Source organism: Anolis sagrei, chromosome Y (assembly GCF_037176765.1).
Source record: "Anolis sagrei isolate rAnoSag1 chromosome Y, rAnoSag1.mat, whole genome shotgun sequence".
NCBI lineage: Eukaryota > Metazoa > Chordata > Lepidosauria > Squamata > Dactyloidae > Anolis > Anolis sagrei.
Window position 1 is genome coordinate 4,875,361 of NC_090035.1, and position 25,037 is coordinate 4,900,397.

Below are 25,037 nucleotides of genomic sequence, written 5' to 3' on the forward strand. Positions count from 1 at the left end.
GAAGGATTGTCTTCCAGTATTCTTGTGGGTCCGTATGTAGCTGTGGAGCCCTATTCTTGCTCTGCATCTTCTCCCACAATGAGGGCATTGGTTTCCAGGTGGAAGGCGGTCCCGGTCGGGGTTGGCTTCACGCGCCTTCCTCTTGGCACGTTTCTCCCTTTCGCCCTCCATTTGTGTCTCTTCAAATTCTACAGCACTGCTGATCACAGCTGACCTCCAGCTGGAGCACTCAAGGGCCAGGGCTTCCCAGTTCTCTGTGCTTATGCCACAGTTTTTAAGGTTGGCTTTGAGTCCATCTTTAAATATCTTTAAATATCTTTAAATATACAGTCATATAATATTAAATTATATAGATAGATATAAACATAAAATTGAATTGTATAAAATATGTAATAAAATAAATATAATGATATAATATAATAATATAATATTTAAAATATAGTATAATATTATCATAATAAATAATAGAAAACAAAAGATTATAAAAGAGAACAATATACAATAATATAATATTAAATTAGATATATAGATATAAACATAAAATAGAATTGTATAAAATATATTATATAATAACATAATAATATAATATAATATTTAAAATATTATAATATAGTACAATAATATCATAATAAATAATAGAAAACAAAAGATTATAAAAGAGAATATACAATATATAATATTAAATTATATAGATAAATAGATTTAAACATAAAATAGAATTGTATAAAATTTATAATAAAATAAAAATAAAATTATTATATTATAATAATATAATATAATATAATTTTAAATTATATAGATAAATAAATAGATATAAACATAAAATAGAATTGTATAAAATATATAATAAAATAAAATAATAATATAATAATATTTAAAATATTATAGTATAATATTATCATAATAAATAATAGAAAACAAAAGATTATAAAAGAGGACAATATACAATAACATAATATTAAATTATATAGATATAAACATAAAATAGAATTGTATAAAATATACAATAAAATAGAAATAAAATAATTATTTTTATAATATTAAATATTATAATATAGTATAATATTATGATATTTAATATTATAAAAATATTAAATATTGTTTTATAATAGTATAATAATATATATAATATTATTTTATCATATTTTAAATATTATAATATAGTATAATATTATGTTATTTTATAAAAATATTAAATATTGTTTTATAATAGTATAATAATATATATAATATTATTTTATCATATTTTAAATATAATATAGTATAATATTATATTATTTTATAAAAATATTAAATATTGTTTTATAATAGTATAATAATACATATAATATTATTTTATCATATTTTAAATATCATAATATAGTATAATATTATAATAATAATGAATAATAGAAAATCAAAGAGAACATATTAAACCATGAGTAAAAAGGTGGTTGTTTTGAGGAAGAGTCTCTCCCAAGATGGCGCCGTCCTTCCCCCTTGCCAAAATGGCGCCGCTGCTTTGCCTCTCTCAAAATGGCGGCCCGGCCTTCTACGGGTTGAGGAAGCCGGCTTGGAGGACGAAGAGCCCTTCCCAAGATGGCGTCTCCGCTCGCCTCGGCCAAAATGGCGCCGCTCCTTTGCCTCTCCCAAAATGGCGGCCAGACCTCTTGCAAGCGGAGGGAGCGGAAGTGAGGTCACGCAAGCGCCGGAAGTGGTGCTATCCTGGACCGGCTGGAAGGAAGCCCTGTGAGGAGAGAGATTGAGCCTCGCCGACGGCTGCTGTCAACGGGGGAGGCGGTTTGGAAGAGGGCCATGGCCTGCTCCGGAGAGGTAAGAGAGCCCCCCTCCTCTGCCCTCTTCCCTTTCAGTTTCCATGGCAACTCCCAGTGCCCATGGCAACGCCTCGCTCCTCCTCCTCCTCCTTTCCTCCAGGCCTTGTTTCCCTTTGAGGCCTTCTCTGCCTTTGCCAGATGTTCAAGCTGGGTTTAGAAAAGGCAGAGGAACGAGAGACCAGATTGCCAGTATCTACTGGAGAATGGAGAAAGGCAGGGAGTTTCAGAAAAACATCTATTTCTGCTTCATTGACTACTCTAAAGCCTTTGACTGTGTGGATCATAATAAATTGTGGCAAGTTCTGGGTGGGATGGGCATCCCAAGCCCCCTTCCCTCTCTCCTGAGGAATCTGTACAAGGACCAAGGAGCCACAGTCAGAACTGACCACGGAACAACAGACTGGTTCAAGATTGGGAAAGGCGTCCGGCAAGGCTGCATCCTCTCACCCAATCTTTTGAACTTGTATGCAGAACACATCATGCGAGGATGTGCGAGGCTGGATGAATGCAAAGCTGGGGTGGAAATGGCTGGAAGAAACATTCACAACCTCAGATATGCAGATGACACCACTCTGGTGGCCGAAAGCGAGGAGGAGCTGAGGAGCCTTCTAATCAAGATGAAAGAAGAAAGCGCAAAAGCCGGGTTGCAGCTAAACATTAAAAAAAACCAAGATCATGGCAACAAGAATGATTGACAACTGGGAAATAGATGGAGAAAATGTGGAGGCTGTGACAGACTTTGTATTTCTAGGTGCAAAGATGACTGCAGATGCAGACTGTGGCCAGGAAATCAGAAGACGCTTCCTTCTTGGGAGGAGAGCAATGTCCAGTCTCGATAAAATAGTCAAGAGTAGAGACATCAGACTGGCAACCAAGATCCATTGCCTAGTCAAAGCCATGGTATTCCCTGTAGTCACCTACGGATGTGAGAGCTGGACCTTAGGGAAGGCTGAGCGAAGGAAGATCGATGCTTTTGAGCTGTGGTGTTGGAGGAAAGTTCTGAGAGTGCCTTGGACTGCGAGAAGATCCAACCAGTCCATCCTCCAGGAAAGAAAGCACGGCTGCTCATTGGAGGGAAGGAGACTAGAGACAAAGTTGAAGTCCTTTGGCCAGATCATGAGGAGACAGCAAAGCCTAGAGAAGACAATTATGCTGGGGAAAGTGGAAGGCAAAAGGAAGAGGGGCCGACCAAGGGCAAGATGGATGGATGGCATCCTTGAAGTGACTGGACTGACTTTGAAGGAGCTGGGGGTGGTGACGGCCGACAGGGAGCTCTGGCGTGGGCTGGTCCATGAGGTCATGAAGAGTCGGAGATGACTGAACGAATGAACAACAACAACTCGAGTATAAGCCGACCTGAATATAAACCGAGGCACCTAATTTTAACACAAAAACTGAGAAAACGTATCGACTCGAGTATAAGCCGAGGGTGGGAGCTACTGATAAATTTCAAAATAAAAACAGATACCAATAAAATTACATTAATTGAAGGAAAAATGTATACTAACAGAACAACGTATTATCAAAGGCTTTTATGGCCGTAAATCACTAGGTTGTTGTAGGGTTTTCAGGCTGTATGGCCATGTTCCAGAAGCAATCTCTCCTGATGTTTCGCCTGCATCTCCTGATGTTTCGCCTGCAACAGAACTCTTTTCTGTTGGAGGTAGGTGTGAATATTTCAATTGGCCACCTTGATTAGCATTTGATGGCCAGACAGTTTTTAATTGTGCCCTGTTCCTGCATGGGGGAGTCCTTTGTTGAGAGATGATTAGATTTTCCTGATTGTTTCTTGTCTGGAGTTCCCCTGTGTCTGAGTTTTGTTTTTTATTTACTGTTAGAATTTTAGAGTTTTTTTTAGTACTGGTAGCCAGATTTTGTTCATTTTCATTGTTTCTTCCTTTCTGTTGGAATTGTCCACATGCTTGTGTATTTCAATGGCTTCTCTGTGTAGTATGACATGGTGGTTGTGAGAGTGGTCCAGCACTTCTGTGTTCTCAAATAATATGCTGTGTCCAGGTTGGTTCATCAGGTGCTCTGCAATGGCTGACTTCTCTGGTTGAAGTAGTCTACAGTGCCTTTCATGTTCCTTGATTCGTGTTTGGGCCACGCTGCATTTGGTGGTCCCAGTGTAGACTCGTCCACAGCTGGTGGTCCCAATGTAGACTTGTCCATGATATGCGGTAGACAATATTGCTCCTTAGGTTGCTGACTTTGACACTGGTTTAGTTACTTTGCGACACATAAAGACGCAGTGGAAACATTACACTTTTCCATCCATGACTGGTCAACTTCAGCCGGAATTTGGAAACTGTGTCTCTCTGGGTATATTTGGACAGTAGCTCCTATCATCTCTCCTCTTTGATTATGTGAACTGAAGGCCAACAAACTCTGGTTCTTTGACTCTGATCATAATTCTTTGACTCTGGTTTCAATAAATCATCATGAAAGTTCTGCGATCTTCCTAGAGCATAAATTGAGAAGCACCCATGAGATCTTATAAAAGTTGATTACTGTTTTTTTTGGACTCATCCACACAGCCATATCACCCAGAATATCAAGGCAGAAAATCCCACAATATCTGCTTTGAACCCAGGTTTTGGCAGTGGCCAGGGGAGCTTTTGTGCCTGTATCCTGGGAGGTCTACTTGGCCACGGTGGTCCACGCTCTGGTTATAGACTACTGCAATGGACTCTACGTGGGGTTGCCTCCAAAGACTGCCCGGAATCTCCAGCTAGTCCAACACTTGGCAGCCAAGTTGCTCACGGGAGCGGGGTACAGGGAGTATAGAACTCCCTTGCTACGCCCGCTCCACTGGCTGCCTATTAGCTTCCGAGCACAATTCAAAGTGCTGGTTTTAACCTATAAATCCCTCAACGGTTCTGGCCCAGTTTATCTGTCCAAACGTATCTCCCTCTGCGAACCACCAAAGATCTTAAGATCATGTGCGGGAGGCTCTGCTCTCGGTCTCACCGCCATTGCAGTTGGTGGGGACGAGAGAAAGGGCCTTCTCGCTGGTGGCCCCATGGCTGTGGAACTCCCTCCCTAATGAGGTCAGATCTGCCCCTTCCCTCCTTCCAGAAAAACCTAAACCCTGGCTATGGGATCAAGCGTTCGCAGAATAGACCGATTTACTAGAGAAGACAAGACTGGATTGATTTGGGACACCGATTTTAACTTGAACTATTTAATGTATATTTATAATTGTTTAATGTATTTAACTGTATTTTATGCTATGTTTTACTGTGTTGGTACTGAATAGTGGCCTGTTGGAAGCTGTCCTGAGTCCCTCTTCGGAGGTTGAGAAGGACGGGGTAGAAATGTTCTAAATAAATAAACGGAGTCCACACTGCCATATATTTCAGTTCAAAGCAGAAAATGTGGGATTTTATTCAGCTGTGTGGAAGGGGCCTTAATCAATTCAAGGTTGTTTTTTTAATTAAAAATGAACTGTATCCCTTTTAGATCTTTTCCTTTCACCTATTCTAGCTTCTGAGTATTGATGCCTACTTTCTGTCTTCTCAGGAAGTGACAAGTGAGGAGAGCGGGGAGGAGAGCAATGGCATGAACTTAATGGATTTCTCAGATGAGATCCTCTTGCACATCCTGAGATACATTCCAGTTTCGGATCTTGTCCTGAATGTCCGGAGGGTCTGCCGGAAGCTTTCTGTCCTCAGTCTTGACAAAAGCCTCACCCACACGGTCATCCTACATAAGAACTATCAGGTGAGGAACAAACCTTGAGAGGATTGCAGCCTCAAAACAGAACTAACTATGAGACTTGGATGTTTGGGGTTTTATTCCAGGATTTCACTTTGTTTTGATGTGCTGCTTTTGAGCAATCACAGAGGTCAGTGTATGTGTATGTGTGTGTGAGAGAAGGAATAAGTATGTAAGCAAGTTCAGTAGTAGCATATGCCAGAAATATTAAGGATTAGCTAAGTATTTTTGATTACAAAAATGTGAGTCAAGCACTAGGAGAGTTAGGCTGAAGAGCAAACCACAGACCACCTACTACAATGCAGCCTGAGCCCTGCCACATGCACAATGGAGAACTGTCTTCTGCCCCCCTCTCTCTTCACTCTGGTCAGAGCAGCAGCTGGTGCCGGGGATGGGGAGCCCTCCCAACTCTAACAGGCTTCAGCCTACTTATTTATTTATCGTATCAGGAGCGAACCAAAGTATTTGAGAAAACACAAAGTTTAAAAACTTGGCATTCTATTAAATGTCCTTTGACCAGTAGCTGGCCACTTGAAGTGCCTCTGGTGTTACTATAAGAAGGTTCCATCTTGTCTCCTGCCTATATCATCAGTTGAGAGCCCCCGACACCAACTGCTGCTTGACCAGAGTGAAGAGAGAAGGGGCTACAGTTGAAGACAGTTCCATCTTGTCTCCTGTGTTTTACTAATAATATAATATAATATATTGTATATCCATATAATGTTTATAATATTATAATGTAAAACAATATAATCCTAATGGTAATAATGAAATATTATAATTATATATTTTATATTACATGTAATATTACTAATACTATATAACATCTATATGCGCCCACTTGCTCAGCTGGTCCGAGGTTTTGGGCTTGAGTGTTACCAGTACGCTGATGACACTCAGCTTATGTTGAAGATGGAAGGCCGACCGGACTCTGTACCCGACAATTTTCATCAATGCCTTGAGGCATACTGGATGGCTGCGTGCCAACAGGTTGAGGGTGAACCCGGAAAAAACGGAGATTCTCTGGCTGGGTCGACTGGACAGTGGGGATATCCGGCTGCCTACCCTAGATGGCAAGGTGTTACACCTGTCATCATTGGTAAAGAGTCTGGGAGTCCTTTTGGACCCTCTGCTGACGATGGAGGCTCATGTCTCTGCCGTGAGCAGAACCGCCTTTTTTCACCTGCGGCAGGCTAGACGGCTGGCCCCCTCCCTGTCCAGGGACGACCTAGCTACAGTGATCCAGGCCACGGTCATCTCAAGACTGGACTATTGTAACACCCTCTACATTGGCCTTCCTTTGTCGGTGATCCGGAAGCTCAAATTGGTACAAAATGCAGCTGCTCGGCTTCTTGCAAGAGCGCCAATGAGATGCCATATAACACCAATTTTATTGCAGCTGCATTGGTTACCAGTTGAGCACCGGATCACTTTTAAAGTGATGGTACTCACCTTTAAGGCCTTGCATGGTCTGGGGCCGATGTACCTGAAGAACCGCCTCACCCTCTACCAACCCCAGAGATCCCTCCACTCTGAGGACCAAGATTTATTGGAAGTCCCCAGTTTTAAAACCTTGCGTCTAACAGCAACCAGACGCAGAGCCTTCACAGTAGTGGCACCATGGAACATTCTGCCTCCAGAAGTCCGTGCCTTGCGGGATTTATCAGCTTTCCACAGGGCTTGTAAGACATATTTGTTTCAACAGGCTTTTGATCTTTGATATGTTGTTTAATTTGTGTTAGATTTTAGTTTGTTCTTGTAAGCCACTCCGAGCCCTAGGGGAGTGGCAGCATATAAGTTTGAAATATAAATAAATACATAAATACATAAATACTATTATAATATAATGGTGTAGTACAATATAGTAATATATAATACTGATATTGTACTATGCTAATAATTTAATATATTTTGTGTGTGTGTGTGTGTGTGTGTGTGTATATATATATATATATCCATATCTTGTAAGCTACTCTGAGTCCCCTTCAGGGTGAGAAGGGCAGCATATAAATGTTGTAAATAAATAAATAAATAAATAAATAAATAGAGTCAGTGGACCAAAGTTAGTGTCATCCTGAGGAGAGTGAGTAGGCCAAAGCTTGTTAGAGTCAGTGGGCCAAAGCTAGTGTTGTCCCAAGGAGTGTGAGGTAAACCTCACTGTGAGAGAAGCCTTGTATGAGAAAGCTCCAGTGTGAAGGCTGCTGTGTGTAAAACTGATATGTATTTGTTTATCTGTGTTATGGAAACCTAGTTCTTGTAAATAGTGCAACCATAATATTTTACTACAAAGAAAGGCCTGTGGAAGACATAACATTGGTCTGTGTGTTTTTGTCCTTTTTATCACTTTGGGCTACTGGTGCTGGGTCACGCTGCTGTTAAGTTACTCTGCTGTGCATTTATAGTCTATATAAATAAAAATGTAATGTTTCTTTGTGGGATTAACATAACTCAAAAACCACTGGGCGAATTGACACCAAATTTGGACACAAGACACCTATCAGGCCAATGAGTGATCATCACTCATAAAAACACTGAAAAACACAGCAGAGGGGACTTTAAAAGCAAAAACCCCCCACATATACGCACACACAAAACATATATACACAGACTGGGCCACAGCAACACGTGGCAGGGGACGTCTAGTAATAATAATAAAACTTTATTTATATACTGCTTTATCTCCCGGGGGGGACTCAGGGCGGTTTCCAAGCAAAAACAACAAAAGCATACAGAGTCACAACATGAACAAAAAATAACAGTAGAATCATAGAATTATAGAATAATAGAATCAAAGAGTTGGAAGAGACCTCTTGGGCCATCCAGTCCAACCCCATTCTGCCAAGAAGCAGGAATATTGCATTCAAATCACCCCTGACAGATGGCCATCCAGCCTCTGTTTAAAAGCTTCCAAAGAAGGAGCCTCCATCACACTCCGGGGCAGAGAGTTCCACTGCTGAACGGCTCTCGCAGTCAGGAAGTTCTTCCTCATGTTCAGATGGAATCTCCTCTCTTGTAGTTTGAAGCCATTGCTCCGCATCCTAGTCTCCAGGGAAGCAGAAAACAAGCTTGCTCCCTCCTCCCTGTGGCTTCCTCTCACATATTTATACATGGCTATAATATCCCCCTCTCAGCCTTCTCTTCTTCAGGCTAAACATGCCCAGCTCCTTAAGCCGCTCCTCATAGGGCTTGTTCTCCAGACCCTTGATCATTTTAGTCGCCCTCCTCTGGACACATTCCAGCTTGTCAATATCTCTCTTGAATTGTGGTGCCCAGAATTGGACACAATATTCCAGTTGTGGTCTAACCAGAGCAGAATAGAGGGGTAGCATGACTTCCTTAGATCTAGACACTAGGCTCCTATTGATGCAGGCCAAAATCCCATTGGCTTTTTTTGCCGCCACATCACATTGTTGGCTCATGTTTAACTTGTTGTCCACGAGGACTCCAAGATCTTTTTCACACGTACTGCTCTCGAGCCAGGCATCCCCCGTTCTGTATCTTTGCATTTCGTTTTTCCTGCCAAAGTGGAGTATCTTGTAACAGCAACATAAGCATGAAATTACCCAACAACACATAAATATTAAAAGAAAAGAAGGAGGGTCTTTTGTTAATAAGCCCACTTGCCCAACAACTTACTGTTTATCAGTTCTGTTTCAAAAAGTGGATATATGAGCATGTGGTGGACCATCCCAACTGTAATTGCTGCCACACATTTCTCTTTTCTTTGACTTCAGGTGGACAAAGGCAAAGTCAAGCAACTCATGAGGGAAATCGGCATAGACATTCACGAGCTGAACATGGCTGGCTGCTATTGGGTGCCAGGAATGACTATCGACCAGGTGACGCGCTGCAAAAACCTGAGGAAGCTGAACTTGTCTGGCTGCCACCTCACCTCCCTTCGCCTCTCCAAGATGCTCTCCGCCTTGCAGCACCTCCGCTCCCTGGCAATCGATGTGAACCCGGGTTTTGATGCCTCCCACTTGAGTAGCGAATGCAAAGCTACGCTGAGCCGAGTGCTGGAGCTCAAGCAGACGCTCTACACTCCCTCGTATGGAGTGGTGCCATGTTGCACCAGCCTCGAAAAACTCCTCCTGTATTTTGAGATCCTCGACCGGTCGCGAGAGGGTTTAATCATCTCTGGGCAGTTGATGGTGGGTGAGAGTAATGTGCCCCACTACCAAAACCTCCGGGTCTTCTATGCTAGGTTGGCTCCTGGACCGGTCAACCAGGAGGTGGTGAGGCTCTACTTGGCGGTGCTGAGTGACCGGACTCCGGAGAAACTCCATGCCTTTCTCATCTCTGCTCCTGGTGGTTTTGCGCAGAGCTGTGCCGTGAAAAACCTTTTGGACTCCATGGCCCGGAATGTGACCTTAGATACCTTGCAGCTCCCCCGTTCTTGGATGAACGGCTCCAGCCTGCTCCAGCTTTTGAAGTTCAGCAACCCCGTCTATTTCAGTTTCAGTCGCTGCAGCTTATCTGGCAGCCAGCTGGTCCAAAGGGTCCTGAACGGCGGGAAAGACCTCCGCAGCTTGGTCGGTTTGAACCTGAGCGGCTGTGTCCACTGCCTGTCTCCGGACTCCCTCCTGCGCAAGGCGGAAGACGACATCGACAGCAGCATTGTGGAGACGCTGGTCGCGTCCTGCTGCCACCTGAAGCACCTGAACCTCTCCGCGGCCCACCATCACAGCTCGGAAGGCATGGGCAAACACTTATGCCAGCTTCTTGGCCAGCTGAAAGGCCTTCTGTCTTTGGCCTTGCCTGTTTGTGCTGTTGCTGATGTTTCCATCACAACGACTGACAAGCCGACAGTGCAGCCGGTGGCTAATGTGGCCTCCCAAGGGTTTGGCAAGAAGGTCCGGATTGGGGTCCAGACCTATTCCAGGAACTGCCTTGAGCAGGGGAACTCCAAGCCCCCTTCGTCTGTATTTTGGACTCTGCTGGAAAGCCTTCCTTTTCTGGAGAAGCTGGAGTTGATCGGTTCCAGTTTCTCCTCGGCCATGCCGAGGAACGAGCCGGCCATCCGGAACTCCCTGCCTCCCTGTAGCCGGGCACAGCTTGTCGGGGATGCCGAGATGGCTGCCATTGGCCAGCTGGCCTTCCTGCAGAGCCTCACTTTGGCCCAGCTGCCCAATGTTCTCACCGGCTCTGGACTGATTAGCATTGGAGTCCAATGCCAACGCCTGCGGACTCTCTCGCTGGCCAACATTGGCCTTATGGGGAAAATGATGTACATATCAGCCCTCATGGACATGCTGAAGCAGTGCAAGTGCTTGCAAGATCTCAGGTGAGAGGGACAGAGGCTGGCTTCTCTGTTGTGGCCATCAGGGTCGCTCTTGTGTTAAGTGAAAATCCGTGAAGTAGGGACGACATACTAATTTTAATACGAGGGGTATTTTTTAAGTAAGGTCCGTTTGAACATAAGTACACAACGAAAGTTTTTTTTCAAAAAAGTAAATTTATTTTCAGAAAGTACATACTTCACTCTATTTTTCGACATAGTTGCCAAGTCTGTTCAAACACTTATACCTAGAACCAATTTTAAAATACCCTCTTCATAAAAACTTGCCGCCTGCTTCGATAACCAAGAGTTCACTGTAATCAAAGAAGGGCGACCGGAGCGGTCCTCATCATGGACGTTGTCACGGCCATCTTTGAATTGTCGTACCCACTTACGCACTTTGCTTTCACTCATAACAGTCTCACCGTACACTTCACAAATGTGTCGATGGATTTCTGCAGCAGGCAGGTTCCTTGCTGACAAAAACCGTATCACTGAGCGAACCTCACATGCGGAGGGTGAGTTGATAGTCTTAAACATTTTTAAAGCACAGAACAGAACCGTACAGGTTAGCTGCAGAGCGGAAACTGAGCACAGTTGTTCCTGAGGCATGCCGGTACACGACGCACGCGCTCGTTGCGGTATGCGCGTAAACTACTAGTGTCTACAACAAAACGGACTTTACTTTAAAAATACCCCTCGTATTTATACATTATTTTATGTATTATTTTCTTAACTGCACTTCCTTACCCACCTCCTGGCCCATCCCAAGGGCACCTGCTGCCAGAGCCTCAGGAGCCATGCAGGCAGAGGCAGCCTTCCCCACCATGCCTCAGGCCGCCGCACTTTTGGGGTCTGTGGAGGCCAGGGAGACAGGCCTTCCCTGCTGTGCCTCAGGTCGCCGCACTTCCGGGGTCTCTGACCTCCACTGGACATAAATATTTCATATATTTATTAATATTTTTAAAAGCCTGCAAGACAGCAAGTCCGCTAAAAGCAAGCCGCGAAGTAGGAAGGGAACACTATAATTTTTCTAGTGGTTTAGGATGTAGGCATCCTGAGATAATGTGGCATGTCTCATTAAGAGCCACATCCACTGTTTTAATGTGGTGAGATGTGTTCCACACTGGGCATGCATACTCAGTAGCAGAGTAGCAAAGCACAAGGGCAGATGCCTTTACTGTGTCTGGTTGTGATCCCCAGGTTGTGCCAGTCAGCTTTCGTATGATATTATTTCTAGTACCATATATTCCGGGGTACTAGATGACTTTTTAGGCATGTAAAACCTTATAAAATTTTGGGGGTCGTCTAGTACGCTGGGTATAAAATTAAAATAATAATAAAATTAAAATAATAATAAAATTACAAACTACAGCTCCCAGAATGCCTCGGGGAGCCCATCCCAGGCTCGCCGCAACCCATGGGGGTCTCTCTCTCTCTCCCCCCCCCTCCTCCTCACCGGTAGAGCCACCGGTGTGGAGGGCCTTGGCCTCGGGCTCCCCTCCTCCTCCGCCACTTCCTCCACTGCCTTGGCTCATGGCAGCCTTCCGGGCAGGCTCCCCGTCCTTCCTCCCTTCCTGGCTGCCTTCCTTGCTCAGGCCCAGGCCTCTCCCTTGTTGGCGGCCGGGCTCCTGGGCTGCTTCCCGCGCTGCTCAGGCCGCTCTACTTCTTCCTGGCCGGGCCTCGTGAGAAGCGCCTCTTCTCCCACGAGACAATGTTGTCTTGCGGGTGAAGAGGCGCTTCTCGCAAGGCCTGTCCAGGAAAGAGAGCGACTTGAGTAGATGGGCCTCCTGCGCTGCTCAGACCATTCTCCTTCTTCCTGCCAGGCCTCGCGAGAAGCACCTCTTCACCCGCAAGACAACTTTGTCTCGCGGGAGAAGAGGCGCTTCCCGCGAGGCTTGGCGGGGCTGGGAGGCAGAGACGCGATGGCGGTGGAGCAGGAAGAAGGAGAGCAGCGTAGAGGACAGAAACCACCTGGCTGGAATGCAGAGTCATCTTAAACGGCGAGTATATCCCCAACTCTATTTTGTGTGTAAAAGTTGGGGGGTTGTCTTATAGCCCCAGTCGTCTAGTACCCCGGAATATACGGTGCCCACTTTTTGCTTGATACTTAAGCAGTTCTTCTTGTAAGTCGGAGCATGGTCCAGGGTAAGTCCCAAGTATTTTGGAATGCTGCAGTGCTCCAGTGGGGTTCCTCCCAACAACAACAACAACAACTTTATACCCTGCCATATCTCCCTGAGAGGACTCAGCGCAACTTACAACAGTGTAAATAATACAAAAATAAAATGGTGATAGGAAAACAATAAACCAATAACCGATTTAAGTAGCGTCAACACAAGTAACTAAACAATCCATCAAAGTGAAAAGTAAACAGAACATATTAATTAAAAATAACAAAACAGATAAACCTTTTTCTCCCAAGTAAACAAATAGCTTTGAAGCAGCTCCCTGAAGTTAATTGGGAGGGCTTTCCCCCTCTGTCTGGTTCATGAAATAAAGCTTTTCCTTCAATGGATGGGGAGAATTGAGATACTCCCAGTGTTAAAATATTGTTTTCAGAGTATAACAAAGCAACAGTGGCACCTGGTGGAATTGATGGTGTACGGCATGATAAGTATTTTCCACCCACCCACTGCCTTTTGTGAAGAATAGATTTAGAACAGTAGTTCACCTGGGTCCCCAGGTGTTTTGGCCTACAACTCCCAAAAATCCCAGCCAGTTTACCAGCTGTTAGGACTTCTGGGAGTTGAAGGCCAAAATATTTGGGGACCCACCGGTTGAGAATCGCTCTCCTAAAGCATGGTCTTATCTGCTTTCTCCTTGCCATTAGCATTGCAAAATCATGCACATCCAATCGTGTACCTCTCAGGGTGCCATTTTTCTCCAGACTTGCAAAGCTGCCTTTCAGACTGGGTCTCCCAGTATCCCATGGCCAGGATGATCATGAGCTGGGGATTCTGGGAGAATATGGCTTCCAAACACTGGTCTCCCTTTATAGAAATGCTAAGGTCCGTGCTGTTCATGCGGGTCTCCCTTGTCCCTTGCAGGCTAGAGCAGCCGTACTTCAGTGCCAACGCTCAGTTCTTCCAAGCCTTGAGCCACTGCTCTTCGCTGCAGCGCCTTTGCATCGTCTCCCGGAGCGGGACTTTGCAGTCGGATGCTGTGATGTCGTTCATGGCCAACTGCCTAGAGGTCATCATGTGCCACATGTTTACGGGAGAGTCGCTCACCGTTTGCAGAAACCTCCAACACTCCCTGATACGGAGGTGAGTGCAGACAGAAGGTATGACTCGGTTCCCCCGCTCAGCCTTTACTTCCATCGATTAGTTTGAAAACTAAGAGGATTTCTGTTTCCTGGTTTGTGTCTTCATGGCTTGAACATTGGCGTCAATCAATCTGCTCAGAGCTTCTGACAAGTAGGCTAAGAGAGGTGGCCAGGAAACAGATCAAAATCTACTGTTTGGACTCTTTTCTTGCAACAGATCAAGAGAAAATTCCAAATGCTCAGTTCATTATCTATATAAATAAAAATGTCATGTTGGTTTGTGGGATGGATATAACTCAAAAACCACTGGACAAATAGACACCAAATTTGGACATAAGACACGAATCTGTCCAACAAGTGACCATCAGTCACAAAAACACTGAAAAACACAGCAGAAGAGACTTAATAGTAAAAAAACCTAAAAATACATTACAACGCATGCGCAAAACCACATATATACACAAACCCACATATATACACATATACACAATTATATACAGAAATGTATATACACATATATGCACATACAAAACACATACACATAAGGGGGGAAGGAAGGAAGGAAGGAAGGAAGGAAGGAAGGAAGGAAGGAGAAAAGGAGGGAGAGAAAGATGGAGAGAAGGAAAGAAAGAAAGCTAGAGAAGGAAGGAAGGAGAGAAGGAAATAAAAAAGTGAAAGAGGGAAGGAAGGAAGCGAGAAAAGAAACAAAGGAAGTGAGAAAAGAAACAGGTAGAGAAGGAAAAAAGAAGAAGGAAAAGAAAAAGAGGGACGGAAGGAGAGAAAGAGGGAGGGAAGGTTGGCCACAGCAATGCATGGCAGGTACAGCTAGTTATCTATATAAATAAAAATGTCATTTTCGTTTGTGGGATTAACATAACTCAAAAACCACTGGGTGAATTGCCACCAAATTTGGACACAATATACCTATCAGGCCAACGAGTGACCATCGCTCATAAAAACACTGAAAGACACAGCAGAAGAGACTTAAAAAGCAAAAAAAAAATGCATTACAACACATGTGCAAAACAACACATATACACATATGTATACATGCACATATACACATATATACACACACAAAACATTATACACAGACTGGACCACAGCACGCATGTGCAAAACCACATATATACACAATCACACATATATACACATGTACACAAATATATACACACATATAACGGCGCTCCATGCAGTCATGCCATCCACATGACGTTGGAGGTGTCTATGGACAATCCCGGCTCTTCGGCTTAGAAATGGAGATGAGCACCACACCCCAGAGTCAGACATGACTGGACTTAATGTCAGGGGAAAACCTTTACCTTTACCTGTACACACATATACTCATATATTCACAGAAAAAACACATATACACAGACTGGGCCACAGCAACGCGTGGCAGGGGACAGCTAGTTATCTATATAAATAAAAATGTAATGTTTGTTTGTCGGATTAACATAACTCAAAAACCACTGGACGAATTGACACCAAATTTGGACACAAGACACCTATCAGGCCAGCAAGTGACCATCACTCATAAAAACACTGAAAAACACAGCAGAAGGGACTTAAAAAGCCAAAAAATAAAAATGCATTACAACACATGCGCAAAACCACATATATACACATATACACAAATATATATACACAGACTGGGCCACAGCAATGTGTGGTGGGGATAGCTAGTTAGTAATAATAAATAATAATAATACTTTATTTATACCCTGCTACCATCTCCCCAAGGGACTCGGTGTGGCTTACATGAGGCTGAGCCCACAGTACATCAATAAACAAAAGCAATTAACAAAAGAAATCAAGACAATACAATTAATATAAATCACATAAACAAACAATAAACAGTAGCACACAGCATTCAAAAAACCAATGGCTGAGCCAAATGTGATAATTTAAAATTTAAAAAATAATGCTGGGCATGAACAAGGTAGGATATAACTGGGATCGGGTTTTCAAAGAGAGATGAGGACGGCCAGGCAATCCTAAGCCAGTGGTAAAGTGCATTTTGAGGGCATACTGCTGAGAGTTTTCCTTATTCTGGAAAGGCACACTGGAACAACCACGTTTTCAGGCTCCTCCTAAAGACTGCCAGAGTTGGGGCATGCCTGATGTCCTTGGGGAGTGAGTTCCAGAGTCAGGGGGCCACCACCGAGAAGGCCCTCTCCCTTGTCCCCACCAATCGCTCCTGCAAAGGAGGCAGGAGTGCGAGCAGGGCCTCTCCAGATGATCGAAGAGATTGTGTGGGTTTGTACACAGTAATAATATTTAGGCTTGAATTTGGATCCTTGTGAGAGGCTAAATCAGGCATAGGCCAATTTTGGCCTTCCTCCAGGTGTTTTGGACTTCAACTCCCACAATTCCTAACAGCATACTGTTAGGAATTATGGGAGTTGAAGTCCAAAACATTTGGAAGGCCGAACTTTGCCCATGCCTGGGCTAAACTAGTGAGGTGTATAAATCAAGCATGCATCTGTTGTTTTTTTCTCCACTATGGCTAGAAAAACATATTCATTTGGCTATACATATTGATGTCTTTGAAGCAAATCTGTCTCTACCCATTAGAATGGGAAATCATGGGATGGCGTTGTTCTATAAACCATTGGTGTCTAAATGATCTTCAGTACCTGAACTGGGCCCATATGAGGTTGACTCTGGCACTTTAGTTGTGAATTGATGGCAGCTTGTTTTAACTACAGACGGTCTGCGTTTTTAAACTGTTATTTTATTTTTTGTGTTGATAGTGGTTGTCTTTATAATTTTTATGTGATGTTGTTTTATACTCATGCTGCACTTGGAGCGCCGTGTAAGCCGCCCCAAGTTCTTTTGGGGAGATGTTGGTGGGATATAAATAATGTTTATTGTTATTTATTATAACCTCTGGTGTTCTAGTTTCTCTGCTTTCTAATTTCTCTGCTCTGTCGGTATTCAGGCAGAGGTGAATCAAACAAACACCAGTTTGTATAACACAGTTTGCCCTTTTCCCATTGGGAACCTTACACTCTATTGTTGCAAACTGAGCCAAGGATGCATGATTGCTGCACTTTTGTTTGATGCTGAGAGCAGGAATGGGAACTTGAATGGGAACGTGCTAAGAGGAAGGCGCGTCAAACCAACCCCGACTGGGACCGCCTTCCACCTGGAAACTGATGCCCTCACTGCAGGAGAACATGTGGGTCAAGAATAGTCACCTACGTACCCAATGGGTTCTGGATTCATTGCTGAGCCTAGAACCGCAGGTTTCGGTGGTGACCAGGTGTCACGGTACTAGGGTTCTGCCGGTATTCAGGCAGAGGTGAATCAAACAAACACCCAGTTTGTATCAAACAGTTTAATTAAAGCAGCCCTTATTTTCTGGATGTTTTAATAGTCCAAAATATAAAACATAAAGATAGCATTCAGTCACAGAATATAAAACTAAAACTTATAGCAAATGTTACATCGTAGTCAAATGGTCCAGTCCAGTGGTCAAATGCCAAGAGTTCAATGAGCAAAGTCCAGAGATCAAGAGTTTATACCGTAGTCAAAAGCCAGTCCAAAGATTCAAGGTTCCAAAAGTTCAGGAGACAGGTCAGGACACCGAAAATCCAGAAACCTGGGGGTGGGGAACCAGCAGCATCTACCACCAAGATAATACTTTTCTCCCAAAGATCAGCCCCAAGGTTAGCTCCTTAAATCCAGTAACACTCAGCTGCAACCTATCCCTTGCATGCCTCCACCTTTAATTGCTTTTACCTGAAAACTGTTACTCAACCCTTTAGGACTAAGACTTACAGGAACCCTTAAATTACCAACTGCTAGGTCTGCCACCAACAACCACAACCAACTGTGATACATGACACCAGGGAAGCTTTTGCACAATTGAAACTTGTGTACCAGTTGCACCCATACCTTGGGAAGTCAGACTTGGCCACGGTGGTCCATGCTCTTGTTACATCCGTGTACATACTTACACGATGGGTACGTAGGTGACATTCTTGACCCGCATGTTCTCCTCCAGTGAGGGCATCAGTTTCCAGGTGGAAGGCGGTCCCAGTCAGGGTTGGCTTGATGTGCCTTCCTCTTGGCACGTTTCACTCTTTTGCCCTCCATTCGTGCCTCTTCAAATTCCACAGCACTGCTGGTCACAGCTGACCTCCAGTTAGAGTGCTCAAGGGCCAGGAATTCCCAATTCTCGGTGTTTATGCCACAGTTTTTAAAGGTTGGCTTTGAGCCCATCTTTCAATCTCTTTTCCTGTCCTCCAATATTCCATTTTCCGTTCTTGAGTTTGGAGTAGAGCAACTGCTTTGGGAGATGGTAGTTGGGCATTCAGATAACGTGGCTGGTCCAGCGGAATTGATGGCGGAGGACCATCGCTTCAATGCTGGTGGTCTTTGCTTCTTCCAGCATGCTGACATTTGTCCGCCTGTCTTCCCAAGAGATTTGCAGGATTTTTCGGAGGCAGCGCTGGTGGAATCATTCCAGGAGTTGAGTGTGACCTCTGTAGATAGTCCACGTCTTGCAGCTGTATAGCAGGGTTGGGAGATCAGTGGCTTTATAGACAGGTATCTCGGTCTCCCTACAGATGTCCCGGTCCTCAAACACTCTCTGCTTCATTTGGAAGAATGCTGCACTTGCCGAGCTTAGGCGGTGTTGTATTTCAGCGTCAATGTTGACTTTTATGGAGCGGTGGCTGCTGAGGTAACGGAAATGGTCAACATTTTCTAATGTTACACCATTGAGCTGTATTTCTGGCGTTATTATTATTATTATTATTATTATTATTATTATTTATTTGAAACACAACAAGATGAGTTCATAGCAGACACTCTGCTGGCTGTTGAATTGGATCACACGTCAGACCCTTCCCAAGTGTCTAGGACTGTGTGATGTATTGGCGAATAATGTGTGCAGATCCCAGTAAGGTGGCCTTCTGCAGCTGGCAGATGGTAATCTTGTCAGCGCTGATTGTGTTTAAGTGCAGGCCAAGGTCTTGAGGCACTGCACCCAGTGTGCCGATCACCACTGGGACCACCTTTACTGGTTTGTGCCAGAGTCGTTGTTGTTGTTGTTATTATTATTATTATTACTATTATAGCTCTTTCTCCCACCCCTGACATTATTCCACAGATACCTATATACACTCAACATGCCTCATTTCCAACAGACCTCTGAACAAACCTCTAAGGATGCTTGCCACAGATGCAGGCGAAAAGTCAGGAGGGAATAGAATCATAGAATCAAAGAGTTGGAAGAGACCTCCTGGGCCATCCAGTCCAACCCCATTCTGCCAAGAAGCAGGAATATTGCATTCAAATCACCCCTGACAGATGGCATTCCAGCCTCTGTTTAAAAGCTTCCAAAGAAGGAGCCTCCACCACACTCTGGGGCAGAGAGTTCCACTGCTGAACGGCTCTCACAGTCAGGAAGTTCTTCCTAATAGAATCCTAGAGTTGGAAGAGACCTCATGGGCCATCCAGTCCAACCCCATTCTGCCAAGAAGCATTCAAATCACCCCTGACAGATGGCCATCCAGCCTCTGTTTAAATGCTTCCAAAGAAGGAGCCTCCACCACACTCCGGGGCAGAGAGTTCCACTGCTGAATGGCTCTCACAGTCAGGAAGTTCTTCCTCATGTTCAGATGGAATCTCCTCTCTTGTAGTTTGAAGCCATTGTTCCATTGCGTCCTAGTCTCCAAGGAAGCAGAGAACAAGCTTGCTCCCTCCTCCTCCCTGTGGCTTCCTCTCACATATTTGTACATGGCTATCATATCCCCTCTCAGCCTTCTCTTCTTCAGGCTAAGCATGCCCAGCTCCTTAAGCCGCTCCTCATAAGGCTTGTTCTCCAGACCTTTTATCATTTTAGTCGCTCTCCTCTGGACACATTCCAGAGGAGAATACTCCTGGAACATGTCCATAGAGCCCGAAAAACTTACAGCAACTATTCCTTATGTGTTTCTTTCTACTTGAAAGCTAGCTGGGGAATTCTGGAAGTGGGGTCTCCCACGCCTCTGGAGGGCACCAGTTGGGGTGAAGGCCAGTTGAGGGGAAGTGCTGCCCAAGTGTGGGACCCTTGTGCCAGGAGGCAGAAGAATCTTTCTCTCCCTCTTTTTCTGCAGAACTTCTTCTCTCAGCACTGTGTTGCTTTTGGCATTGCAGCGGCTGGGCAACCCGCCAAGACGAGGGCTGTTAAAACACCCTGTGATGTCAGTAATGTTTTTTTCCCCTTTTCCTAAACAGACCCCTCTTCTGTGTCTTAATTGAATTTGTCTATGGGGATTTTTGTCTTTCCCTGAGACCTAGAAATCCTTTCTTCAGTCCCCCCCCCCCATTCTTTGCCTGTCCAATGTCTCGTAACGGCACTGATTTAAACTTTAATATCCTTTTTCCTGTGCTGGGTTACGCCATCCAGCAGCTAGGCTGCAGCTGCTTTCTTCCTTCTCAGGCAGTTTTGCCTCCTTCCCCTGTTTTCCCGTCTCTTCGGAAAACCATTTCTCACAATAATAATACAAATAATGCCATATCTCCCTCGCCCCCTTATGCCTGTTCTATTTTCCTTTATTAACATTAATATGAAAGAGGGAAAAGACTCCTCTAAAACCAGAGAAATTAGTCTTCCAGTTTTTATAACCCACTAGCTGTACCTGGCCACACGTTGCTGTGGCTCAGTCTGGTTAAATGGAAAAGAAAGCAAAGAGAAAGCACTGGTTTCTAATACACTAGAGCAGTGTTTCTCAACCTGGGGGTCGGGACCCCTGTGGGGGTCACGAGGGGGCGTCAGAGGGGTCACCAAAGATCATCAGAAAACACAGTATTTTCTGTTGGTCATGGGAGTTCTGTGTGGGAAGTTTGGCCCAATTCTATCGTTGGTGGGGTTCAGAATGCTCTTTGGTTGTAAGTGAACTCTAAATCCCTGCAACTACAAATGTCAAGTCTATTTTCTCCAAATTCCACCTGTGTTCACATTTGGGCATATTGAGTATTCATGCCAAATTTGGTCTAGATCCATCATTGTTTGAGCCCACAATGCTCTCTGGGTGTAGGCGAACTACAACTCCAAAACTCAAGGTCAATACCCACCAAACCCTGCCAATATTTTCTGTTGGTCATTGGAGTTCTGTGTTCCAAGTTTGGTTCAATTCCATTGTTGGTCGAATTCAGAATGCTCTTTTATTGTAGGTTGACTATAAATCCCAGCAGCTACAACTTTCAAATGACGAAATCAATCCTCCCCAACCCCATCAGTATTTTAAATTTGGGCATATGGGGTATTTGTGCCAAATTTGGTCCAGTGAATGAAAATACATCCTGCATATCAGATATTTACATTACGAGTCATAACAGCAGCAAAATTACAGTTAAGAAGTAGCAAGGAAAATAATTTTATGGTTGGGGGGTCACCACAACAGGAGGAACTGTATTAAGGGGTCACGACCTTAGGAAAGTTGAGAACTACTGCACTAGAGTCCTGCTTATCTAACATAAACGGGCCGGCAGAATGTTGGATAAGCAAAAATGTTGGATAATAAGGAGGGAAAAGCCTATTAAATGTCAAATTACGTTATGATTTTACAAATTAAGCACCAAAGCATCATGTTTTACGACACATTGACAGAAAAAAGCAGTTCAAAACATGATAATGTTATGCAGTAAATACTTCATTTATGAATTTAGCACAAAACATTGCAATGTATTGAAACAGCTGTGGATCTGGGTGGGAAGCCGACAGCATTGGATAATACAGAACGTTGTATGAGCGAAGGTTGGATAAGTGAGACTCTACTGTATATGTAATTTCATAATGCTTGTGGTTATACAGTATTTTATTTGTGGTTCCATTGTCTGAGAAATAGTAGTAGTAGTAGTAATAATAATAATAATAGTGTAAATCATAATAATACTGGCCTGTCTATATAAATAAAAATGTATTATTTGTTTGCGGGATTAACATAACTCAAAAAGCACTGGACGAATTGGCACCAAATTTAGACACAAGAAACGTATCAGGCCAATGAGTGACCATCACTCATAAATTCAATAAAAAAACACAGCAGAAAAGACTTTAAAAGCAAAAAAATAAAAAATACATTACAACGCATGCCAAAAGCCACACACACTCACACACACACACATACATACACACACATACAGGCAAACACACATATATACACATCTACACAAATACACAAACACACACACACATATATATATATACACACAAAATACATATACACAGACTGGGCCACAGCAATGCGTGGCAGGGGATGGCTAGTAATCTATATAATAGTAATACTGTGTATATAATAATGATGGATAATAATAGTATAATACTATTATAATAGTATAATTGTAATTATAAATAATTGTAATTATAAATTATAAATAAAAGAGTATAATAATAATAATTATAATTATAATAGTATAATTATTATAATACTATTATAGTATTATAATAGTATAATACAGTATAATAGTAATACTGTGTATATAATAGTGATGGCAAGATAGATGGATGGTATCCTTGAAGTGACTGGATTGACCTTGAAGGAGCTGGGGGTGGTGACGGCCGACAGGGAGCTCTGGCGTGGGCAGGTCCATGAGGTCATAAAGAGTCGGAAGCGACTGAACAAATGAACAACAACAACAATAATAATGATAATAATAGCAACGATTTGTTGTTGTTCATTCGTTCAGTCGTCTCCGACTCTTCGTGACCTCATGGACCAGCCCACGCCAGAGCTCCCTGTCGGCCGTCACCACCCCCAGCTCCTTCAAGGTCAGTCCAGTCACTTCAAGGATGCCATCCATCCATCTTGCCCTTGGTTGGCCGCTCTTCCTTTTGCCTTCCACTTTCCCCAGCATCATTCCCTTCTCTAGGCTTTGCTGTCTCCTCATGATGTGGCCAAAGGACTTCAACTTTGTCTCTAGTCTCCTTCCTAGTATCCTATCCTTCAAATGCTAATCAAGGTAGTCAGTTGAAACATTCACACCTAGCTCCAACAGACAAGAGTTCTTTGTCCCACCCTGGTCATTCCACAGATATATAAACCCACTTTCCTAGTTCCAACAGACCTCACTACCTCTGAGGATGCTTGCCATAGATGCAGGCGAAATGTCAGGAGAGAATGCCTCTAGAACATGGCCATATAGCCCGAAAAAACCTACAACAATCCAGTGTCCAATTCAGTCCATGTGTGCGATCGATAACTTTGTTCTGTAGCTGGTCTCAACCATTACTCTGGCAGTGCTTCCTTCCATAGCCAGGATTTCACCAGCCTCCTGAAGGAAAGGAGGGAGGGGGCAGATCTGGTCTCAATTGGGAGAGAGTTCCATAGCCGAGGGGCCACCACAGAAAAGGCCCTGTATCTCGTGCCCACCAGACGCGATTGCGAAAGTGGCGGGACTGAGAGCAGGCCCCCACCTGAAGATCTTAATTGTCTTGATGGTTCATAGGGGAAAATATGTTTGGACAGGTAAACCGGGCCGTTTTGTAGGGTAAGACTTTGAATTGTGCTCGGAAGCTAATCGGCAGCCAGTGGAGCTGGCACGACATGGGAGTTGTGCGCTCCCTGTACCCCGCTCCCGTTAGTAATCTTGGACTAATTGCAGCTTCTGGGCAGTCTTCAGAGGCAACTCCACTGGCAAATAGAGGGAGAAAACATGGAGAGTGACAGGCTTTGTATTGGGTTTTTGTAGGTTTTTCGGGTTGTGTTTGTATTTCTCTCCCTCTCTGTCTTCTCAGAATGTGGATGTTGTGTCAGTTCACTTTTTGTTGAGTTTCCCCTAGATGGAGCTGTGGTTTCTCGCTACCAACCTTAGAAGGGAGCCTCTCCCCACTCCCAGCCCAACCCCACTGCAGGGCAAGCCTTTTTCTGCTGTGTATCTAACATTGTCCCCCCCCCCCCCCCTTCCCCACTGCAGAAGTCATACCAAGCGGAGAATCCCAATGCGTTGTGTTGGAGTGTTATTGCAAAAGAGAGGCTCCCCCTCTTTGCTCCCCTTGCCACATGCGCACCACCGGGAAGCGGAGGGTGACATTAAAAAAAGAAATGTTTGTGTTAGCAGATGTCCTTCTGTGGCCCCAGAATGCACCTCTTTCTGGTTTTCGCCCGTCAAATGCCAGCTTTTATAGGAGAGTCTCTTCAAGGACAGCAAAAAGAGAGCAAGAACAAGCCAATTTTCACCTGTGGGCAGCCTGCCGCGATTTAGTGAGTGTGTGTTTGTATCTACAAAGCGGCAGATGCGGTGGGGGTCGGGTCTGAGCTGATGCGCTCAGTGGTTCCTGAGAACTCTGGTTTTATGGTGAGCCAGTCACATACACACACACACACACATTTTGCAGAGCAAGAAAGCCGAAAGCCAAGTGTTGCAAACACAAGCACATTTGGTGACACAGGCAGCATACCTGGCTTGATTTAACAGCCTGGGTCTTATTTATATTTGAGCTTCATTCAGCATCAGCAGAAAGTGTGGCAACTGGGGCATGAAAAGTCCTCTTGCTGTGGGTTAGCTATTCTGTTGGAAACTACAGCAGTGCTATGGAGGGGAGGAGGAGGAAGAAGGAGGATGGACGGAGGCTTGTAGCAATGCTGGTCATAGAATCATAGAATCAAAGAGTTGGAAGAGACCTCATGGGTCATCCAATCCAACCCCATTCTGCCAAGAAGCAGGAATATTGCATTCAAATCATAGAATCATAGAATCATAGAGTTGGAAGAGACCTCATGGGCCATCCAGTCCAACCCCATTCTGCCAAGAAGCAGGAATATTGCATTCAAATCATAGAATCAAAAGAGTTGGAAGAGACCTCATGGGCTATCCAGTCCAACCCCATTCTGCCAAGAAGCAGGAATATTGCATTCAAATCACCCATCCAGCTTCTGTTTAAAAGCTTCCAAAGAAGGAGCCTCCACCACACTCCGGGGCAGAGAGCTCCACTGCTGAATGGCTCTCACAGTCAGGGAGTTCT

The 25,037-nt window shown here is 44.1% G+C and overlaps 1 protein-coding gene across 2 annotated transcripts in view; it reads left to right on the forward strand.

Annotated features, from left to right (window-relative positions):
• Positions 1 to 1,699: 1,699 nt before the first annotated feature.
• LOC137094717 (F-box/LRR-repeat protein 18-like) overlaps positions 1,700 to 25,037 on the forward strand; it is a 71,600-nt gene continuing 48,262 nt past the window's right edge. Inside the window, exons 1-4 of one of the 2 annotated variants that reach the window (XM_067461950.1) lie at positions 1,700 to 1,812; positions 5,337 to 5,537; positions 9,266 to 10,815; positions 13,860 to 14,095. In XM_067461950.1, coding sequence (XP_067318051.1) covers positions 1,795 to 1,812; positions 5,337 to 5,537; positions 9,266 to 10,815; positions 13,860 to 14,082 — 1,992 coding nt within the window. In that variant the 5' untranslated portion in view covers positions 1,700 to 1,794 and the 3' untranslated portion in view covers positions 14,083 to 14,095. The remainder of the gene's footprint in view (positions 1,813 to 5,336; positions 5,538 to 9,265; positions 10,816 to 13,859; positions 14,096 to 25,037) is intronic. The other variant, XM_067461949.1, reaches the window with a different exon arrangement.